Source organism: Schistocerca cancellata, chromosome 2 (genome assembly GCF_023864275.1).
Source record: "Schistocerca cancellata isolate TAMUIC-IGC-003103 chromosome 2, iqSchCanc2.1, whole genome shotgun sequence".
NCBI lineage: Eukaryota > Metazoa > Arthropoda > Insecta > Orthoptera > Acrididae > Schistocerca > Schistocerca cancellata.
In genome coordinates this window covers 831,402,928-831,425,407 of record NC_064627.1, presented here as the reverse complement: position 1 = coordinate 831,425,407, position 22,480 = coordinate 831,402,928, and the positions used below count along the sequence as shown (strand labels likewise).

Sequence of the window (22,480 nt, the reverse complement as noted above, 5' to 3'; positions counted from 1 at the left end):
TCCTGCAGGGCTGTTCGTAAAACAGTAAGAGTACGAGGGGTTGGAGATCTCTTCCGAACAGCACGCTGCAAGGCATCCCTGATATGTTCAATAAAGTTCATGTCTGGGGAGTTTGGTGGCCAGGGGAAATGTTTAAACTCAGAAGAGTGTTCCTGGAACCACTCTGTAGCAATTCTGGGCGTATGGAGTGTCACATTGTCCTGCTGGAATTGCCCAAGTCCGTCAGAATGCACAATGGACATGAATGGATGCAGGTGATCAGACAGGATGCTTACGAACGTGTCACCTGCCAAAGTCGTATCTAGACGTATCAGGGGTCCCACATCATTCCAACTGCACACGCCCCACACCATTCCAGAGCCTCCATCAGCTTGAACAGTCCCCTGCTGACATGCAGAGTGCATGGATGCATGAGGTTGTCTCCTTACCCTTACACGTCCACCCGCTAGATACAATTTGAAACGAGACTCGTCCGACCAGGCAACATGTTTCCAGTCATCAGCCGTCCAATGTCGGTGTTGACGGGACCAGGCGAGGCGTAAAGCATTGTGTCCTACAGTCATCAAAGGTACACGAGTGGACCTTCGGCTTCGAAAGCCCATATCGATGATGTTTCGTTCAATGGTTCGCACACTGGCACTTGTTGACGGCCTAGAATTGAAATCTGAAGCAAGTTGTGGAAGGCTTGCACTTCTGTTACGTTGAACGATCCTCTTCAGTCGTCGTTAGTCTCGTTTTTGCAGGATCTTTCTCCGGTCGCAGCGATATCGGAGATTCGATTTTTTACCGGGCTCCTGATGTTCGCGGTACACTCGTGAAATGGTCATGCGGTAAAATCCCCACTTCGTCGCTACCTCGGAGATGCTTCGTCCCTTCGCTCGTGCGCCGACTATAGCATCACGTTCAAACTCACTTAAATATCGATAACCTGTCATTGTAGTAGCACTAACCGATCTAACAACTGCGCCAGACACTTATTGTCTTATATAGGCTTTGCCGATCGCAGCGCTGTATTCTGCCTTTTTACACATATATGTATTTGAATATGTATGCCTATACCAGTTTCTTTGGCCCTTCAGTGTAAAAACAGCATAGAGATATGTCTCTACTAACTAAGCAAAGATTAAGTGCGCCTGAATGAACTTCACTATTTACAAAACCAAAGCCTTCAGAACCATGACGTCACAGCCTGATCTGAATTCTACTTGAGCACGTTTGGGACACCATGGAGCACTATGCTCGCCCCTTGAACCCAGCAATAAGCAATGTCCGTGTGTGGTGTGCGGCGGCTGAGTGGCCATTAACCATACTGGTTGCCCACGGCTCTCGCCGCCTCGTCGAGTCCACGACACGATGCATCAGGGCGATAACAGGCACTACACGCTCCTAGTTAGCTGTTACTCATGATTTCATACTGATTGTGAGTGAACTTCTTTAAATGCAATTATATAGCTAATTTTGAATTTTTTTTATCACGGAGTGTGTTATGGAGCATCTTACGCCAACTGCCTGATTCCCAGGAACGCCACAGTATTTGCCATCGCATCGACCGTCCACAATATTTTTACTACAGTGGATCTAAACTGCTCAGAGAAATGATGATTGCTACAGAAACCCACAAGCCTCTCTGCCAAAAACCAGTTCTGTTAAGAAATGGTGTACAGGAATGAACTGGCCAGCAAGTTTCGAATAGGATAATAGATAAGAGACGTTTCAGTATTATATTCGTTAGGATATTTATAGATACCACTACTTAAAATATTATTAATACCGTGACAATACCTGATCGAAAGTATCTACATCTACAGTATCGACTGCTTATCTGCTTTTAAGCTTTTGTTTGACATACATAGACTTATTTAAATACAAAGCTAATTCAAGGAAATTATACCCTATTTTCATCAAGCAAAGTGAGCATATGCATTCAATATATGGGTCATGGTGTAAGCTTTCTGCCATTGATATGCCTCACTGTTATTACAGACCATGTTGCAAGATTTATTGAATATAAACAATCTGTCATAATAAATTTTTCTTAAAGACGAGAGCACTCATTTTCAGTACAAAACAAAATATGGGAATTACGTTTGCACTATCTAAGACTATTAAATCAATACTTGAACCACTTTTCTAGCTTAGTAAGCGGAAAATCCGCAACACTATTCGAACTTTCGATACCAATGCTCTATTTTTTAAAGATGCTATGAAGTAATCGAATACTCATTATGATGCAGGACAAAAGTACCAGTAACTTGTCATATATGTGTGATATTGGTATAACCTTAGATATAGATTCTCTGCATCTAAATTAATGTTGTGAATAAATGAGACTGGTAGCTGTCTTCGTTGCAGTAATGCTTCATGCTGTTGTTGTTGTTGTTATTGTTGTCGCCTCTTTTGTGTGTCAGACATTAAAGGTATATTTCCTTTGTTTGCAGAGCCACCAACATGTCGTCTGTGAAGGTAGCCGTGAGGGTTCGACCCTTCAACAACCGCGAGATCTCGCGAGACTGCAAATGCATCATCGAGATGGGAGGCAACACCACCTGTGAGTACAGTACAGACATTTCCACACAAATACAACAGACACCATCCCCCTCCTTTTTTATCAGAGATGTGCTGCTACTCCAAAGCGAAACAGGATTTCGAGATCTCCAAAACCTTAGTATGAGGATATCCCAAAATTAATCTGTACTGTGGCTACCTTCAGGTTCACCTTACTTCATTCTGAGTGTGCATACTCGAGCCAGTAGTAATGTGGTCACGAGTTAGAATTTTGCCCTGGACTGCGTCAGTTTCATTGCTGCTGTGCTTACATACATACATACATAGATCATGAATACGACATTTCGTAATGATTTGGAACGTGTCGTTTTAACATAAGATTTCTTTACACAAAATATTTTTTTTTTTTTTTTTACGGTTACTACTTCATATCAAAAAATTCATCTGTTGAGAAGTAGGAGTTGTCATTCAGAAATTCTTTTAATTTTTAAATGTTGGTTGGCTGTCAGACTTTTAATGGCATTTGGTAAATGAGCAAAGATCTTTGTGGCAGCATAATTCACCCCTCTCTGTGCCAAAGTCAGATTGAACCCAGAATAGTGAAGATCATCCTTTCTTCTAGTGTTGTAGCTATGCGTTTCGCTGTTGTCTTTGAATTAGGGTGGGTTACTACCAACAAATTTCATAAGTTAATGTACGTGTTGCGAAGATATTGTGATTATCCCGAGTTCCTTAAATAAATGTCTCCAGCTGTTATTTTTATTGCACGCTTTTGTGCAATGAATACTTTTTCTCTTAATGATCAATTACCCCAAAATGTGATGCCATATGAAAGCAGTGAATGAAAAGAGCCATAGTAGGCTAATTTACTGATATGTTTATCACCAAAATTTTCAATAACCCTAAAAGTAGCTGAACCTAACCGTTTCAGCAGATCATCGATGTGTTTCTTCCAATTCGATTTCTCATCAATGCACGCACCCATGGATAATTTGTACGATAAATCGTAATGATGTGGAACTAGTAATTTTATATTGTTATCACAAATTGTTTTTTGAACATGCTACATGCTGATCATTTACAAGTTGTTTCTTTTTTCTATTTTCCTTGAATAAAGACACCCAGCACCTTGAACACAGTACAGAAATAGAAATTCTTCTGCGAAATAGGAGTTCTCAAGGAGAAACATTTTCAGTTTATTTTCCAAATTTTACTTTGCTGCCTGTCAAACATGTTATATCATTGGGTTGGTGATAAAAATTTTGGTTGCAGCATTGTGCATTCCTTTTTGTGCTAAAGACAACCTTAATGTGGGTAATAAATGTCATTTTTTCTTCTGGTATGGTAATTATGTGCATCATTGTTCCTTTTGAAATGCAGTGGATTATTTACAACAAACTTCACGAGGGAACAAAAAACGTGAAGCAGGTATCAAACTGCTTAACGCCTTAAACTGGTGTCTACAAGAAGATCGTGGGTGAGCACCACGTATTATTCTTATAGCACCTTTTTAAGCAATTAGACTTTCTTTCTTAAACATGAGTTGCCCCAGAACATTATTCCATATTACATTATTGAGTTAAAACATGCAAAAGACGTCAGCTTACTGAATCGTGTCTCCCCAAAGTTTGCAATGATCCTGACTATTTCTTATTTTATCTCCCTGTGGTCACAGATCAAATGTCGCTCTTGCAGTTCACTTCAGTTGCATGTATTCTCAGCGTAATAAACTTCCGGAAGGCGTTCGATACAGTTTCGCACTGCCGTCTAATGAACGAAATACGAGCGTACTGAATATCAGGCCCGCTGTGTAACTAGTATGAAGAGCTTCTAGCAAACAGAACACACTATGTCATTGTCAATAGAGGGGAAACTACAGACTTTTCACGATATGTATAAATGACCTAGTGAATTAACTTGGAAGTTCCATGAGGCTTTCCATCGATGATGCCGTTGCATAGAGAGTAGGTTCAACGATAGAAAACGGAAGCGAAATATACGATTGCAGAAAAATCACTGTAAGCCTTCATATTCATAAAACATCTAGGAGTATGTGAACGGAACGATTTAAAATGGAAAGACCACATAAAACTAATCGCAGATAAGGCAGAGCCAGACGGTAATTCATTGGGAGGATCCTCAAGAAATGTTGCCCTCCCACAAAGGCAGTACCTTAAAAAACACTAGCCTGACCAATTTTTGAATACTGCTGGTCATTTTAGGATCCGCACCAGGTTGGACTGATAGATGAAAAAGAGGAGACACAAAAAAAAGCACCGCGTTTCGTTATAGGTTCATTTAATAAGCGCGAAAGTGTCCCGGAGATCCTCAACTAAATCCAGTGGCAGACGCTGCAAGAGAGGCATTCTGCATCACGGCGTGGTTCACTGTTAAAGTTACTACAAGAGCCAACCAATATATTGTTCCATCCTACTTATATTTCGCGAAAAGACTACGAAGGTAAATTCGAACGCGAACGGAAGCTTACCAGCAAATGTTCTTCTCCCGAATCATCCGCGTCGGGAACAGGAAAGGGGTGAAGTGACACTGGTACACAAAGAACACTCTACCACACATCATAATGTGGTTTGTGGAATATCGATGCACATATTCATTTCGAAATATTTTTATCGTGCTCTATCAGACGATTTTCTGTGCGCGCTGTATTGTTTAAACATTTCATTAACGACCTGGCACGAGAACTGTTGCTGTTTCGGAATCGAAACTGTTTGTCTGCTTGGCGTCACTTCTCCAGTTTTTATGAGTTAGTGTTGCAATACTCCCTCTCCCCTCCTCCTCCCCCCCTCCTCCTCCTCCTCCTCCTCCTCCTCCTCTCCCTCTCCTCAGGACCAGACGAGAAGGTGACAACCACCTCCAGACACATACAAGACAACTAAGACCTGGCAAGCAAACAGTTCTGAAGGCCACAAGTTCAAATCTCCATCACGCCGTCGCGATGTAGGTTTCCGTAGTTTCGCAAAATCGTTCAGGAGAAATGCTAGGCATATTCCTAAGAACGTGACACGGTATACGAGGGTTGAAACTTTAATAGTGGCAACTATTTATTTACAACTCGTACAAAATAGATAAGTGATTCAAAGTTTTACTGACCTTCAGAGTAGTCACCAGCATTGTGTAAAACCCGTTGCCAGTGATGTGGAAGTCGTAGTATACTCTTAGCAGTGCCAGTTGTGTTGACAGTTCGAGCGGTGCGGTCTATTGCCCGACGAATTTGTAGCAGTACTGAAGCGAATGCCATGAAGTGTTTCCTTCAGTTTAGAAATCCTGCAGAAAGTGTCATCACTTCTGTATCTGTGCTGTTCATTTTTGGAACACAACCTATGACCAGCTTAGAGACAGAATTGATGACGCTTTCTGCAGGACCTGACCATCATTTTGCAGGACAATCCTCAAGCACGTACAGTGCAAGCTGTTACTGATTTATTATACTGATGGGGCTGCTAAGTGCTATACCACCTACTGCACTCCCCTTACCTAAGCCCTCGTGAGTTCAACTCGATTTCTAAACTGAAGGAAACACTTCACGGCATTTGCTTCAGAACTGCTACAAATTCGTCAGGCAATAGACCACGCCGTTCGAACTGTCAACACAACTGGCAGTGCTAAGAGTATCCTACAACTTCAACATCGCTGGCAACGGGTTATACGCAATGCTGGTGACTACTTTGAAGGGCAGTAAAACTTTGAAACACATATCTATTTTGTACGAGCTGTAAATAAATAGTTGGCACTATTAAAGTTCCAACCCTCGTATTTCCTTACCTTGCCTTCACTTGGCCTATCTTATCCCATCTTACTTTACTTTACCTTATACCTTATATTACAGCTTACCTTCATCAGTCTGTGTGCTTGTCATTTAATGGCGTCGTCAGCGATGAGACGTTAAACACCAATCGTCTTCCTTCCTTTCTTCGCAAACAATCATCCTCCGAAACACTATCGGCACTAATCGCAAACATGTGAATTGGTAGACAGATCGCCAGTGAATTGTTTTTAAATCACGGTGTGAGCACAATACAAAATCAGATAAAACGAAACAGTGAACAATTGTGACCGGTAATGCCGCCGAAAATGCAAGAGAAGTGCTTGTACAACTTCCGAATGTTCAGCATTCAAAGGAAATTCTGTCGTTACGTTTTATGTAAATACCAGATTGTAGAGTATTTTAGTCTACGATTAAATAAATAAACGGTATAAAATTTCATGTATCGCCATTAGAGACATGAAAGACTTATTTTTTGTTTTAGTCTTCCGAATATCGTGCCTCGAAACCACCTCGCTCCCTCCCGCATATTTTCCGCTTGGACCGCTCTTCGACGCTCTATCGTCATTTTTTATTGATAATGAAATGCGAAGATGCCACATTAACAGCAGAGCTAACAAAGCGGAAAACCTTCACGTGGAAGCGATACGTCCAGGTGTACTAAAATGGAAGGAAACTAAAAGGAAAAACGAAGAACCTTTTCAGATTTTACTTTTCTATAGCTAAACCATACTGAGGATAATGTTTGACGTCCCTTCATATTCCAGCTGGAGAAACTGCGGAACTGGATTTTGTAACATCGTATGTTCACTATTGCCTGAGAAAACCGCATTACTCCTAAAAACGACACAATTGCTGTGGTTCAGTTTTACTCAGGGACTACTATGGTCGTTCAGGTCAGTGGGAATTGAGTGCAGTGGCTCTATAAACTGCACACTACGTTTCTCAATTCCAGGCCTGGCAATAGGTCGCCACTTGTTTCGTTACGGTAGCGCTGATCAAGGTCTCTAAGTCCGACAAAAAACTCTTTAGCCTCCAACAGTTCCCTGTTAGTCGCGTTCATGGCTGCTACTGCTCGAGACGTGAAGTGTGCTGTGGTTGACACAATAAATTCCTCAAAGCGCACAACGGGCTCTGTGGAAACAAATATACGACATTAACTCTACAATGGTCAACTTTATAAATCATTGATGAACATTTGTTGTATACCGAATCACGAACAGTGGCAAAAGGAAATAAAATATCAAATGTAACAACGCAGCTATTAAAGATAGTCCCAAAGTTACAACAAATCGATAATAGCAACATTATTACGTAGTGAGACCAAAGATGCTGCTGCGTTTGATTATATCGTTTATCACAATAGACCTATTTCGGAGTGATTGCCATCTTCCGGTTATCCGTGAAACTACACAGTTTGCTACAATATTTCAAATTTTAAGTAGATAATTTAACCTGTTATAGGGTTATGTTTTGTTACGTACATCAAGTGGTCTTGATGCACTGATAATTCAGTTGCTGTCACACCTCTATTATAGCTCCAACAGCGCCAAAGGAGCAACTTTATAAAATGGTGTGACAGCAGTTGAAACATCGATGTCGTATGGATATCAAGACCACGCGATGAACGCAGCAACAAGTTAAATTATCTACTTAAAAATTGGAAATATTGTACAAAACTTCCGTAAGTTCACAGATAACCTACAGACGGCAGTCATGCCGAAATAGGCCGATTGTAATAAACAATATAATCTAACACAGCAGCGTCTTTAGCCTTACAACATAATATCATAATGCCCTTATGTGATATATACGACGCAGAGGGCACAGATCAGTGCAAATATTAGGAACATTATAGAATATGCTAAATTAAATAAAACTGTCCAAAGTGGCTTCGAGAGAAAATACAGTGAAAACCTGGTAAGAGAAACAGTTGGAAACAACGAGTATACATTGACGGGAAAAAATCGCAACTCCAAATAATAATTAATGTAGAGTAATGGAATTTAGAGAATACATTCGTCTAGGTAAAATATTTTAGTGATTAACATTGCAAGATCACAGGTTAATGTAAGCGCGAGATAAGCCATTGCAAACGTGAAATACTGGTACATTAATAACCAGTGTAACCGCCAGAATTTTGAATTCAAGCATGCAACGCGCATGCATTGTGATGTACAGGCGCGGGATATCAGTTTGTGGGACGCAGTTCCATGCCTGTTGCACTGGGTCGGTCACTACCGGGACGGCTAATGCTGGTGGTGGATGACGCTGGAGTTGTCGGCCGACGATGTCCCATATGTGCTCGATTGGAGACAGACTTGGTGATAATCGTGTGAAACCCTAGCTCGCGCTATTCGTCCACGAGACTCAGAGGGCCATAGAGACGGGTTCCGAGGTAGAGGCCGTGTTTCTTGACTTCCGCAAGGCGTTCGATACAGTTCCCCACAGTCGTTTAATGAATAGAGTAAGAGCATATGGACTATCAGACCAATTGTGTGATTGGATTGAAGAGTTCCTAGATAACAGAACGCAGCATGTCATTCTCAATGGAGAGAAGTCTTCCGAAGTCTTCAGGCGCGTAATGGGGCCCCTTAGGGATATGGCAGCAAGAGAGGGGAAGAAAACCAAAGTGCACTCCGTGTGCATACCGGGGGGAATCATTCCAGATGTGGAAAGGGTCCTTCCGGATGCCATGAAGGGTACAGGGTGCACCCATCTGCAGGTGGTCGCTCATGTCGGCACCAATGATGTGTGTCGCTATGGATCGGAGGAAATCCTCTCTGGCTTCCGGCGGCTATCTGATTTGGTGAAGACTACCAGTCTCGCTAGCGGGATGAAAGCAGAGCTCACCATCTGCAGCATCGTCGACAGGACTGACTGCGGACCTTTGGTACAGAGCCGAGTGGAGGGTCTGAATCAGAGGCTGAGACGGTTCTGCGACCATGTGGGCTGCAGATTCCTCGACTTGCGCCATAGGGTGGTGGGGTTTCGGGTTCCGCTGGATAGGTCAGGAGTCCACTACACGCAACAAGCGGCTACACGGGTAGCAGGGGTTGTGTGGCGTGGGCTGGGCGGTTTTTTAGGTTAGATGGCCTCGGGCAAGTGCAGAAAGGGCAACAGCCTCAACGGGTGCGGGGCAAAGTCAGGACATGCGGGGACCAAGCAGCAATCGGTATTGTAATTGTAAACTGTCGAAGCTGCGTTGGTAAAGTACCGGAACTTCAAGCGCTGATAGAAAGCACCGAAGCTGAAATCGTTATAGGTACAGAAAGCTGGCTGAAGCCAGAGATAAATTCTGCCGAAATTTTTACAAAGGCACAGACGGTGTTTAGAAAGGATAGATTGCATGCAACCGGTGGTGGAGTGTTCGTCGCTGTTAGTAGTAGTTTATCCTGTAGTGAAGTAGAAGTGGATAGTTCCTGTGAATTATTATGGGTGGAGGTTACACTCAACAACCGAGCTAGGTTAATAATTGGCTCCTTTTACCGACCCCCCGACTCAGCAGCATTAGTGGCAGAACAACTGAGAGAAAATTTGGAATACATTTCACATAAATTTTCTCAGCATGTTATGGTCTTAGGTGGAGATTTCAATTTACCAGATATAGACTGGGACACTCAGATGTTTAGGACGGGTGGTAGGGACAGAGCATCGAGTGACATTATACTGAGTGCACTATCCGAAAATTACCTCGAGCAATTAAACAGAGAACCGACTCGTGGAGATAACATCTTGGACCTACTGATAACAAACAGACCCGAACTTTTCGACTCTGTAAGCGCAGAACAGGGAATCAGTGATCATAAGGCCGTTGCAGCATCCCTGAATATGGAAGTTAATAGGAATATAAAAAAAGGGAGGAAGGTTTATCTGTTTAGCAAGAGTAATAGAAGGAAGATTTCAGACTACCTAACAGATCAAAACGAAAATTTCTGTTCCGACACTGACAATGTTGAGTGTTTATGGGAAAAGTTCAAGGCAATCGTAAAATGCGTTTTAGACAGGTACGTGCCGAGCAAAACTGTGAGGGACGGGAAAAACCCACCGTGGTACAACAACAAAGTTAGGAAACTACTGCGAAAGCAAAGAGAGCTTCACTCCAATTTTAAACGCAGCCAAAACCTCTCAGACAAACAGAAGCTAAACGATGTCAAAGTTAGCGTAAGGAGGGCTATGCGTGAAGCGTTCAGTGAATTCGAAAGTAAAATACTAGGTACCTACTTGACAGAAAATCCTAGGAAGTTCTGGTCTTACGTTAAATCAGTAAGTGGCTCGAAACATCATGTCCAGACACTCCGGGATGATGATGGCATTGAAACAGAGGATGACAAGCGTAAAGCTGAAATACTAAACACCTTTTTCCAAAGCTGTTTCACAGAGGAAGACCGCACTGCAGTTCCTTCTCTAAATCCTCGCACCAACGAAAAAATGGCTGACATTGAAATAAGTGTCCAAGGAATAGAAAAGCAACTGGAATCACTCAACAGAGGAAAGTCCACTGGACCTGACGGGATACCAATTCGATTCTACACAGAGTACGCGAAAGAACTTGCCCCCCTTCTAACAGCCGTGTACCGCAAGTCTCTAGAGGAACAGAAGGTTCCAAATGATTGGAAAAGAGCACAGGTAGTCCCAGTCTTCAAGAAGGGTCGTCGAGCAGATGCGCAAAACTATAGACCTATCTCTCTGACGTCGATCTGTTGTAGAATTTTAGAACATGTCTTTTGCTCGAGTATCATGTCGTTTTTGGAAACTCAGAATCTACTATGTAGGAATCAACATGGATTCCGGAAACAGCGATCGTGTGAAACCCAACTCGCTTTATTTGTTCATGAGACCCAGAAACTATTAGATACAGGCTCCCAGGTAGATGCCATTTTCCTTGACTTCCGGAAGGCGTTCGATACAGTTCCGCACTGTCGCCTGATAAACAAAGTAAGAGCCTACGGAATATCAGACCAGCTGTGTGGCTGGATTGAAGAGTTTTTAGCAAACAGAACACAGCATGTTGTTCTCAATGGAGAGACATCTACAGACGTTAAAGTAACCTCTGGCGTGCCACAGGGGAGTGTTATGGGACCATTGCTTTTCACAATATATATAAATGACCTAGTAGATAGTGTCGGAAGTTCCATGCGGCTTTTCGCGGATGATGCTGTAGTATACAGAGAAGTTGCAGCATTAGAAAATTGTAGCGAAATGCAGGAAGATCTGCAGCGGATAGGCACTTGGTGCAGGGAGTGGCAACTGACCCTTAACATAGACAAATGTAATGTATTGCGAATACATAGAAAGAAGGATCCTTTATTGTATGATTATATGATAGCGGAACAAACACTGGTAGCAGTTACTTCTGTAAAATATCTGGGAGTATGCGTGCGGAACGATTTGAAGTGGAATGATCATATAAAATTAATTGTTGGTAAGGCGGGTACCAGGTTGAGATTCATTGGGAGAGTCCTTAGAAAATGTAGTCCATCAACAAAGGAGGTGGCTTACAAAACACTCGTTCGACCTATACTTGAGTATTGCTCATCAGTGTGGGATCCTAACCAGGTCGGGTTGACAGAGGAGATAGAGAAGATCCAAAGAAGAGCGGCGCGTTTCGTCACAGGGTTATTTGGTAAGCGTGATAGCGTTACGGAGATGTTTAACAAACTCAAGTGGCAGACTCTGCAAGAGAGGCGCTGTGCATCGCGGTGTAGCTTGCTCGCCAGGTTTCGAGAGGGTGCGTTTCTGGATGAGGTATCGAATATATTGCTTCCCCCTACTTATACCTCCCGAGGAGATCACGAATGTAAAATTAGAGAGATTAGAGCGCGCACGGAGGCTTTCAGACAGTCGTTCCTCCCGCGAACCATACGCGACTGGAACAGGAAAGGGAGATAATGACAGTGGCACATAAAGTGCCCTCCGCCACACACCGTTGGGTGGCTTGCGGAGTATAAATGTAGATGTAGATGTAGAAGTAAAAGTGATTTCAGGTGTGGCGCAAGGGAGTGTCGTACGACCGTTGCTATTCACAATATATATAAATGACCTTGTGGATAAGGTCGGAAGTTCACTGAGGCTTTTTGCGGATGATGCTGTAGTATATCGAGAGGTTGCAACAATGGAAAATTGTACTGAAATGCAGGAGGATCTGCAGCGAATTGACGCATGGTGCAGGGAATGGCAATTAAATCTCAATGTAGACAAGCGTAATGTGCTGCGAATACATAGAAAGAAAGATCCTTTATCATTTAGCTACAATATAGCAGGTCAGCAGCTGGAAGCGGTTAACTCCATAAATTATCTGGGAGTAGGCATTAGGAGTGATATAAAATGGAATGACCATATAAAATTAATCGTCGGTAAAGCAGATGCCAGACTGAGATTCATTGGAAGAATCCTAAGGAAATGCAGTCCGAAAACAAAGGAAGTAGGTTACAGTACACTTGTTCGTCCACTGCTTGAATACTGCTCACCGGTGTGGGATCCGTACCACATAGGGTTGACAGAAGATATAGAGAAGATCCAATGCAGAACAGCGCCCTTCGTTACTGGATCATTTAGTATTCGCGAAAGCGTTACGGAGATGATAGACAAACTCCAGTGGAAGACTCTACAAGAGAGACGCTCAGTAGCTCGCTACGGGCTTTTGTTGAAGTTTCGAGAACATAACCTCACCGAGGAGTCAAGCAGTATATTGCTCCCTCCTACGTATATCTCGCGAAGAGACCATGAGGATAAAATCAGAGCGATTAGAGCTCACACAGAGGTATACCGACAATCTTTCTTTCCACGAACAATACGAGACTAGAATAGAAGGGAGAACCGATAGAGGTACTCAAGGTACCCTCCGCCACACACCGTCAGGTGGCTTGCGGAGTATAGGTGTAGATGTAGATGTAAATGTAGGTGATCGAGGAGACCAAGACAGCATATCGGCACTCTGTAGAGCATGTTGGTTTACGACAGGGGTATGTGGGCGGGCGGTATTCTGTTGAAAAACATCCCCTGGAATGCTGCTCATGAACGGCAGATCGCCAGGTCGAATCACCAGACTGACGTATAAATTTGCAGTCAGGGTGCTTGGAATAACCATGAGACAGCTCCTGCTGTCATTCGAAATCGTAACCCACATCATAACTCCGGATGTAGGTCTAGTGTGTCTAGCAAGCAGGCAGATTGTTTGCAGGCCCTCAACTGGCCTCCTCGTAACCAACACACGGCAATCACTGGCACCGAGGCAGAACCAGCTTCCATCAGAGAACACAACAGGCCTCCACCCTACCCTCCAATGAGCTCTCGCTTGATACCACTGAAGTCGCAAACGGCAGTGGTTTGGGGTCAGCGGAATGCACGTTAGAGGGCATGTGGCTTGGACGTGTGCTTGAAGTTACCGATTGATAATGCGGATTTATATGCAGATTTATATGGCAGAAAATCCAAAGAGATTCTGGTCGTATGTGAAGTATGTTAACGGCAATAAATAATGAGTGCCTTCCCTGCGCGATAGTAATGGCGATACTATCGAAGACAGTGCTGCCAAAGCAAAGTTACTTAACACAGCCTTCCGAAATCCCTTCACGAAAGAAGACGAAGTAAATATTCCTGAATTCGAATCGACGACAGCTGCCAACATGAGTAACGTTGAAGTAAATATCCTCGGAGTAGTGAAGCAACTTAAATCACTTAATAAAAGCAAGTCTTCTGGTACAGACTGTATGCCAATTAGGTTCTTTCGTGAAGCAACTTAAATCACTTAATAAAAGCAAGTCTTCTGGTCCACACTGTATACCAATTAGGTTCCTCTCTGAGTATGCTGATGCATTAGCTCCATACTTAACAATCATATACAACCGCTCACTCGACGAAAGATCCGTACTCAAAGACTGGAAAGTTCCGCAGGTCACACCAATATTCAAGAGAGGTAGTAGGAGTAAGCCACTGAATAATAGGTCCATATCATTAACGTCGATATGTAGCAGGATTTTGGAACATATATTGTATTCGAACATTATGGATTACCTCGAAGAGAACGGTCTACTGACAGAAAGCCAACACGGATTTTGAAAACATCGTTCTTGTGAAACACAACTAGCTCTTTACTCACACGAAGTGTTGAGTGCTACTGACAAGGAATTTACAATTTATCCCATATTTGTAGATATCCAGAAGGCTTTTGACACTGTACCACAGAAGCGGATCATAGTGTAATTGCGTGCTTATGGAATATCGTCTCAGTTATGTGACTGGATTTGTCAGAGAGGTCACAGTTCGTAGTAATTGACGGAAAGTCATCGAGTAAAACAGAAATGATTTCTGGCGTTCCCCAAGGTAGTGTTATAGGCCCTTTGCTGTTCCTTATCTATATAAACGATTTGGGAGACAATCTGAGCATCCGTCTTCGGTTGTCTGCAGATGACGCTGTCGTTTATCGACTAATAAAGTCATCAGAAGATCAAAACAAATTGCAAAACGATTTAGAAGAAATATCGGAATGGTGCGAAAAGTGGCAGTTGACCCTAAATAACGAAAAGTGTGAGATCATCCACATGAGTGCTAAAAGGAACTCGTTAAACTTCGGTTACACGATAAATCAATCTAATCTAAAAGCCGTAAATTCAACTAAATACCTAGGTATTGCAATTACGAACGACATAAATTGGAAGGAACACATAGAAAATGTTGTGGCGAAGGCTAACCAAAGACTGCGTTTTATTGGCAGGACACTTAGAAAATGTAACAGACCTACTAAGGAGACTGCCTACACTACGCTTCTCCGTCCTTTTTTAGAATACTGCTGCGCGGTGTGGGATCCTTACCAGGTAGGACTGACGGAGTACATCGAAAAAGTTCAAAGAAAGGCAGCACGTTTTGTATTATCGCGAAAAATGGGAGAGAGTGTCACAGAAATGACACAGGATTTGGGCTGGAAATCATTAAAAGAAAGGCGTTTTTCGTTGCGACGTATTCTTCTTACGAAATTCCAATCACCAACTTTCTCCTCCGAATGCGAAAATATTTTGTTGACACCGACCTATTTAGGGAGAAACGATCACCACGATAAAATAAGGGAAATCAGAGCTCGCACGGAAAGATATAGGTGTTCATTCTTTCCGCGCTCTGTACGAGATTGGAATAATAGAGAATTGTGAATGTGGTTCGATGTACCCTCTGCCAGTCACTGGAATGTGATTTGCAGAGTATCCATGTAGATGTAGATGTAGATAACAGTTCGTTGTATTACCGTGGTGCCAAGTGCTGCTCAAATCGCTACTGCAGATGCAATTTCCCCAGAGCCATACGCCGAACACGATGATCTTCCCCGTTGATAGTGCCACTTGGCCGTCCGACTCCGACTTCTTGCGATTGTACATTCTCGTGATCACCGCTGCCAGCAATAATGTTCAGTGGCTACATTCCTGCCAACTTATTCTACCTTATCGTGAAGGGACCATCCAATTTCTCGTAGCCCTATTACCCGACCTCGTTCAAACTCGGTGAGGTGGTTTTAATGGCGTCTTTGTCACTTTAAAGGCATGCCTGACTAACATCAACTCACCAAGTCCTCTCTCAAAGGTATTAACGCTCACGCCGGTTACAGCGCATATTGTAATCAAACGTTATTTGCATCCCGATTGTGGCGCTGCCAGCGTCACTCTTATGAGACTGGCGTCAAATGTGAATAGACGTCATCTTCCAGGTGTAGAAACGCGCCTACCAGCTTTCTTTTATGTCGTAAAACTCCTTGCTGGTTTTCCGATTTTTTTTTCCGTCAGTGTATGAAGACGAAGCTGCACGCTGTGTTATGGGGGCATCACATTTCACCAGTCAAGATAGCAGACTGCGTAGCAATTGACAACGGGGAGGATACTGTACAAGCATTCGAGGACTTCTGTTTGTTCCGTTAAGATGATGGAGGGCAGGCAAAGATACTTCATAATGAAAATAAAAACATTCCGTAAATATTGCAGCATTGTGTGTACAATCCATTCGAATTATGAAGATGGTGTCTCCATAGAAATCATGTATCCGGAGTAAAAGTAACAAAAAGGAATCTGGCAAAATTGTTTACAGAATGTCTGCGGAGGAAGAATAAATCCAAAAACTGAAGTACTGTTGTAACTAAATTACCTTCCAAGAAAGAAAACATGTAAGACATTAAGTAACGTAGAATCATCAACCCCTTCTCCATAATGTGCGAAATATTGTCACCAGGTATATGAGAAAAAAACTTGAGTTTAACCAGGCAAGTGAAGAAGCACACTTTAAAAGACGATGTGGCAAACTGGACCATGTGCACCTCGCGGACGAAACTGTAGGCTGAGGAAATTAATGTGAATTACTGCTTTGTTTGCTGTTCACAAACACTTCTGGCTTTTAAAACAGCAACGCCAATGTAAGCGGCTTCCATCAATCGTCGAATTTGCACGAAGTGTACTACACTCTTGGATTTGGAAATTATCAGCATCCCAGCACAAGTGGGTAGGAGTAATGCCGTCTACATTCTGTATTTAAGGAAAGATGCGACAGCGAGTTTCTCATTCAGAATGTTGCTTGCTGGACAGAAGACCAACTGTCATGTGAATACGGGATCGGAAGTTTCACCAGGAGCATAATGCCATGTAGGATCAACGGCCCCGCGCGACTAGCGCTCGAGAGAACAGACATACTGATCGCTCGGCCGTGCACGATAATACACTCATGTCACGCACCTGGAGCCGAGAAAGTCAAGTAGGCCCTATCCACAAGGACAGTGCAAAAATGCCTGGAGCGCCACGGAACGTCAGCACGGCGATCATAGTTGTGGCTTCTCTTGACGTGGCTGCAGGAATGGCGCGCCCAACAACAACATTCGACACAGGTATGGATCCCATATGGGGTCTTTTCAGACGAGTGCCCGCTCAGCGTACAGAACCAAGATAGACATATCCGTTTGTGGAGGCAGAGAGTAGAGCGCACCTTCCAAGATTGCACTGAGCATCGTCATGAAAGCCCAGCCGAGTCGTACGTGAAAGGTTCCCGTAGTCAACAATCCATCACCTGTCGTGATGGTATGGATGTTGGATGGATGGATGGAGAGGGTTTTATAGGTGCACGACGGCAAGGTCATCAGCGCCCGCTCAGTAACAGATTGAGACGGGTGTCAAGAAAAGACTCAGAACAATAAGATAAAACAGAACGTTAGACACTGATGGTATGGAGTGTTACTGGATACACAATACTAGCACATCTGGTTGACATAGTCGATAATGTGAACAACAGTTAAGTTTCTGGCGCGTTAAGTCCATTGGCTATGCTCCTTCTTCCAGGTCTCTGTGTCTTTCAACAAGATAACGCAAGATTGCATATTGTCGTTGGTTCTACAGCACGTTTTCCAGATATCTCACCCGTCGAAATCATGTGGCCATAGATTGCCGACAGACTGGCACTCCATCACTCGCCTGGCACTACGAGTGATGCAGTTTGCCAAAGAGTTGGTTCCAATGGCTCTAAGCACTATGGGACTTAACTTCTGAGGTCATCAGTCCTCTATAACTTAGAACTACTTATACCTAACTAACCTAAGGACATCACACATGCCCGAGGCAGGATTCGAACCTGCGGCCGTAGCAGCAGCGCAGTTCCGGACTGAAGCGCCTAGAACCGCGCGGCCACAGCGGCCGGCGCAAAGAGTTGGAGCAGCATTTTATAACGTGCCCGTACCTGTCATCCTACATCTGTTCCACTCGACACCCACCCGGGTTAGTCATTGCTGCTGCCAGAGGTGACAGTTCGGCGTGGTAAATCCGAACGCTGTTTACCCTTACATCTCCTACAAATTTCATCACGTATTCTTACTATCGTACCGTATGCGTACAATAAGTATAATTTTGCTATTTGTTGTCCTTCCTGGGACAAATGTAGATATACGTTCTGGACACGAGCCCGCGATTACAAGAGAAGCTGGGATATCGCAGCCACATGACAAGACAGTCTGCCCTACTAAGATGCTCCGCTACACTCTGAGGAGAAAGCAACGCTCGTAGCGCGCCAGCGCGCAGTTTATGGTTCGCAGCGCCTGTCGTTTCGCTACACTTGCTGGCTCTTTGTTGGCTTCACATCCGCGTAGGGTAACTGCCGTGACTCAGCTGCCTGGAAAGCAGTACACTAGATACTCTCTCTTTAGTCCCGGTCTCTCTCTCTCTCTCTCTCTCTCTCTCTCTCTCACGCACGCACGCACGCAAACACACACACACACACACACACACACACACACACACACACACACACACACAAAGACAAAGCCTTGTGTACTTCCTTCCTTACGTTGTGCGACAAGGTTCTGCAAGTTCTGATTCAAATGAAGTCTCTACAGTCCTTAATACACAGATATTTACTGCTATGGTTAATTACGACTTCCGCCATATCTGAATCCATCTTGTAGCTGAAATAACTTCCGCACGATATAATTTTTAGTTATAATGATGTACAAATCATAATTTATGTTTTGGCTAGATGGGTGGATTTAAAATTACTGGTCGCTAAACAGCATGGTCATCAGCGTTCTTTCTCATAATTGTGGTACTCCTGTATGAGCAATTACTCTTGTTAAAACCAAAAGCAAAGACCACATAACTATGGGCATGGTCACAAAAAATTCACGTAAAGTCTCCAGTATAGCTATTCATACTGTTGTCATACATTAATAGTATTAATAAGACAACGGATGGCATTAAGATTCCGGAAAAAATCGCAGCAACATAAAATGCACTACTGGCCATTAAAATTGCTACACCAAGAAGAAATGCAGATGATATACGGGTATTCTAGAACTGACATGTGATTACATTTCAGGCAATTTGGGCGCATAGATCCTGAGAAATTAGTACCCAGAACAACCACCTCTGGTCCTAATAACGGCCTTGATACGCCTGGGCATTGAGTCAAACAGAGCTTGGATGGCGTGTACAGGTACAGCTGCCCATGCAGCTTCAACACGATACCACAGTTCAGCAAGAGTAGTGACTGGCGTTTTGTGACGAGCCATCATTGACCAGACGTTTTCAATTGGTGAGAGATCTGGAGAATGTGCTGGCCAGGCCAGCAGTGGAACATTTTCTGAATCCAGAAAGGCCCTTACAGGACCTGCAACATGTGGTCGTGCACTATCCTGCTGAAATGTAGGGTTTCGCAGGGATCGAATGAAGGATAGAGCCACGGGCCGTAACACATCTGAAATGTAACGTCCACTGTTCAAAGTCCCGTCAATGCAAACAAGAGGTGACCGAGACGTGTAACCAATGGCACCCCATACCATCACGCCGGGTAATAGGCCAGTATGGCGATGACGAATACACGTTTCCAAAGTGCGTTCACCACGATGTCGCCAAACACGGATGCGACCATCACGATGCTGTAAACAGAACCTGGATTCATCCGAAAACATGCCGTTTTGCCATTCGTGCACCCAGGTTCGTCGTTGAGTACACCATCGCAGGTGCTCCTGTCTGTGATGCAGCGTCAAGGGTAACCGCAACCATGGTCTCCGAACTGACAGTCCATGCTGCTGCAAACGTCGTCGAACTGTTCGTGCAGATGGTTGTTGTCTTGCAAATGTCTCCATCTGTTGACTCAGGGATCGAGACGTGGCTGCACGATCCGTTGCAGCCATGCGGATAAGATGCCTGTCATCTCGACTGCTAATGATACGAGGCCGTTGGGATCCAGCACGGCGTTCTGTATTACCCTCCTGAACCCACCGATTCCATATTCTGCTAACAGTCGTTGGATCTCGCCCAACGCGAGCAGCAATGTCGCGATACGATAAACCGCAATCACGATAGGCTACAATGCGATCTTTATCTCCTTACACGAGGCATCACAACAATGTATCACCAGGCAACGCCGGTCAACTGCTGTTTGTGTATGAGAAATCGGTTGGAAACTTTCCTCATGTCAGCACGTTGTAGGTGCCGTCACCAGCGCCAACCTTGTGTGAATGCTCTGAAAAGTTAATCATTTGCATATGACAGCATCTTCTTCCTGCCGGTCAAATTTCGCGTCTGTAGCACGTCATCTTCGTGGTGTAGCAATTTTAATGGTCAGTAGTGTAATTAATGTAGAGAAATGAAGATGTCAGTTTGTGGGATGCAGTTCCATGCCTGTTGCACTTGGTCGGTCAGTAACGGGACGGTTAATGCTGTTTGTGGATGATGCTGGAGTTGTCTTCCGATGATGTCCCATATGTGCTCGATTATAGACAGATCTGCTGATCGAGCAGGCCAAGGCTCCATGTTAACACCCAGTAGAGCATGTTGGCTTACAACAGTGGCAACTGGACTGGCCTTATCCTGTTGGGAAACACCCCCTGGAGTGTTATTCATGAGTGGCAGCACTAAGGTTTGAATCGCCAGACTGACATACAAATTTGAAGTCAGGGTGCGTGGGATAACCGCGAGTGTGCTCCTGCTGTCATACGAAATCGCACCCCAGACCATAACTCCAGGTGTAGCTCTGGTGTGTCCAGCACGCAGACAGTTTGCTTGCTGGCCGTCAGTAGGCCCCCTCCTAACCAACACACAGCCGTCACTGGCACCGAGACAGAACCAACTTTCATCAGGAAACACGACAGATCTTCACCCTGCCCTCCAACGTGCTGTCGCTTGATTCCAATGCAGTCGCAAATGGCAGTCGTTTGGGGTCAGTGGAATGCATGCTACAGGGCGTCTGGCTCGGAGCTGTAACAGGTCGTTGTATTACTGTGGTGCGAACCGCTGCTCAGATTGCTCCTCCACATGCAGTACGATGCGGCATACGCCGAACACTATAGACTTCCCTCCCGGTAGTGGCACGTGGCCACTCAGAGTCCGGTTTTCTTGAGACCGTACTTTCCTGTGACCACCGCAGCCAGCAATCATGTGTAATGGCTACATTCCTGCCAAGACTTTCTACAGTATCGCAGAAGAAACATTCAGCTTCTCGATCCCTACTACACGACCAAGATCAAAATCATTGAACTGCTGATAATGGCGTCTTTGTCTCCTTAAAGGCATTCCTGACTAGCATCAACTCACCACGTCCAGTCTCAAAGGCAAGTAACACTCTCGACCCTTACAGCATGCCGGCCGGTGTGGCCGTGCGGTTCTAGGCGCTTCAGTCTGGAACCACGTGACCGCTACGGTCGCAGGTTCGAATCCTGCTTCAGGCATGGATGTGTGTGATATCCTTAGGTTAGTTAGGTTTAAGTAGTTCTAACTTCTAGGAGACTGATGACCACAGATGTTAATTCCCATTGTGCTCAGAGCCCTTACAGCATGTTTTTAAAGCAAACCTGATTTGCGTCCTCATAGTGGCGCTATGAGAGCCACTCTTATGCAACTGGCTCCAAATTTGAATAGACTTCGTCTTTCAGATTTAAAGACACGCCTACCAACTTTCGTGTTATGTCTCACAGCTCTTTCTTGCTGTTGCGATTTTTTTCCGTATTTGAATAGACTTCGTCTTTCAGATTTAAAGACACGCCTACCAACTTTCGTGTTATGTCGCACAACTCCTTCTTGCTGTTGTGATTTTTTTCCGTCAGTGTAATAGGATGAGCCGGCCGCCCAAAAAGATGTAAAAACCGTCGTCCAATTAAATTGGGCCGGAGTCCTGGCGCCTCACAAAAGTCAACAATTTCCTTGCTATCATTTCATCGTTGCCAAAAATTGATTGAAAGTCCCTTGATTGACCAAAGGCTTCCGTCTTATTGACGTACAAAACGACGAATACGTTTGAGGTCCACTTCGTCCCTTCTTGGAGTTTGAAAGGAAGAGCACCGTTGTCAAACACCTGGTTTGACCAACCGCAGTTTGTTCTTGGCCTGGCCGAGCGGTTCTAGGCGCTACAGTCTGGAGCTGCGCGACCGCTAAGGTCGCAGGTTCGAATTCTGCCTCGGGCATGGATGTGTGTGATGTCCTTAGGTTAGTTAGGTTTAAGTAGTTCTAAGTTCTAGGGGACTGATGACCTCAGAAGTTAAGCCCCGTAGCGCTCAGAGCCATTTTTTTGTTGTTGTTGGCCACTTCCAGCCACTATCTTTCCCACTAGCCGTTAGTTTCTTCGTTACCACGACACGATAGATTGCAGGGGGACATTAAGGGTTGGGTTGTTTGGGGGAGGAGACCAGACAGCGAGGTCATCGATCTCATCAGATTAGGGAAGGAAGTCGGTCTTGTTCCT

General features: G+C 44.2%; 1 protein-coding gene across 1 annotated transcript in view; it reads left to right on the top strand.

Annotated features, from left to right (window-relative positions):
- LOC126162724 (kinesin-like protein unc-104) overlaps window positions 1-22,480 on the top strand; it is a 373,406-nt gene that overhangs the window by 109,598 nt on the left and 241,328 nt on the right. Inside the window, 1 exon segment of the mRNA XM_049919386.1 lies at window positions 2,439-2,548. Within this exon segment, the coding sequence (XP_049775343.1) occupies window positions 2,449-2,548 (100 nt within the window). The 5' untranslated portion in view covers window positions 2,439-2,448.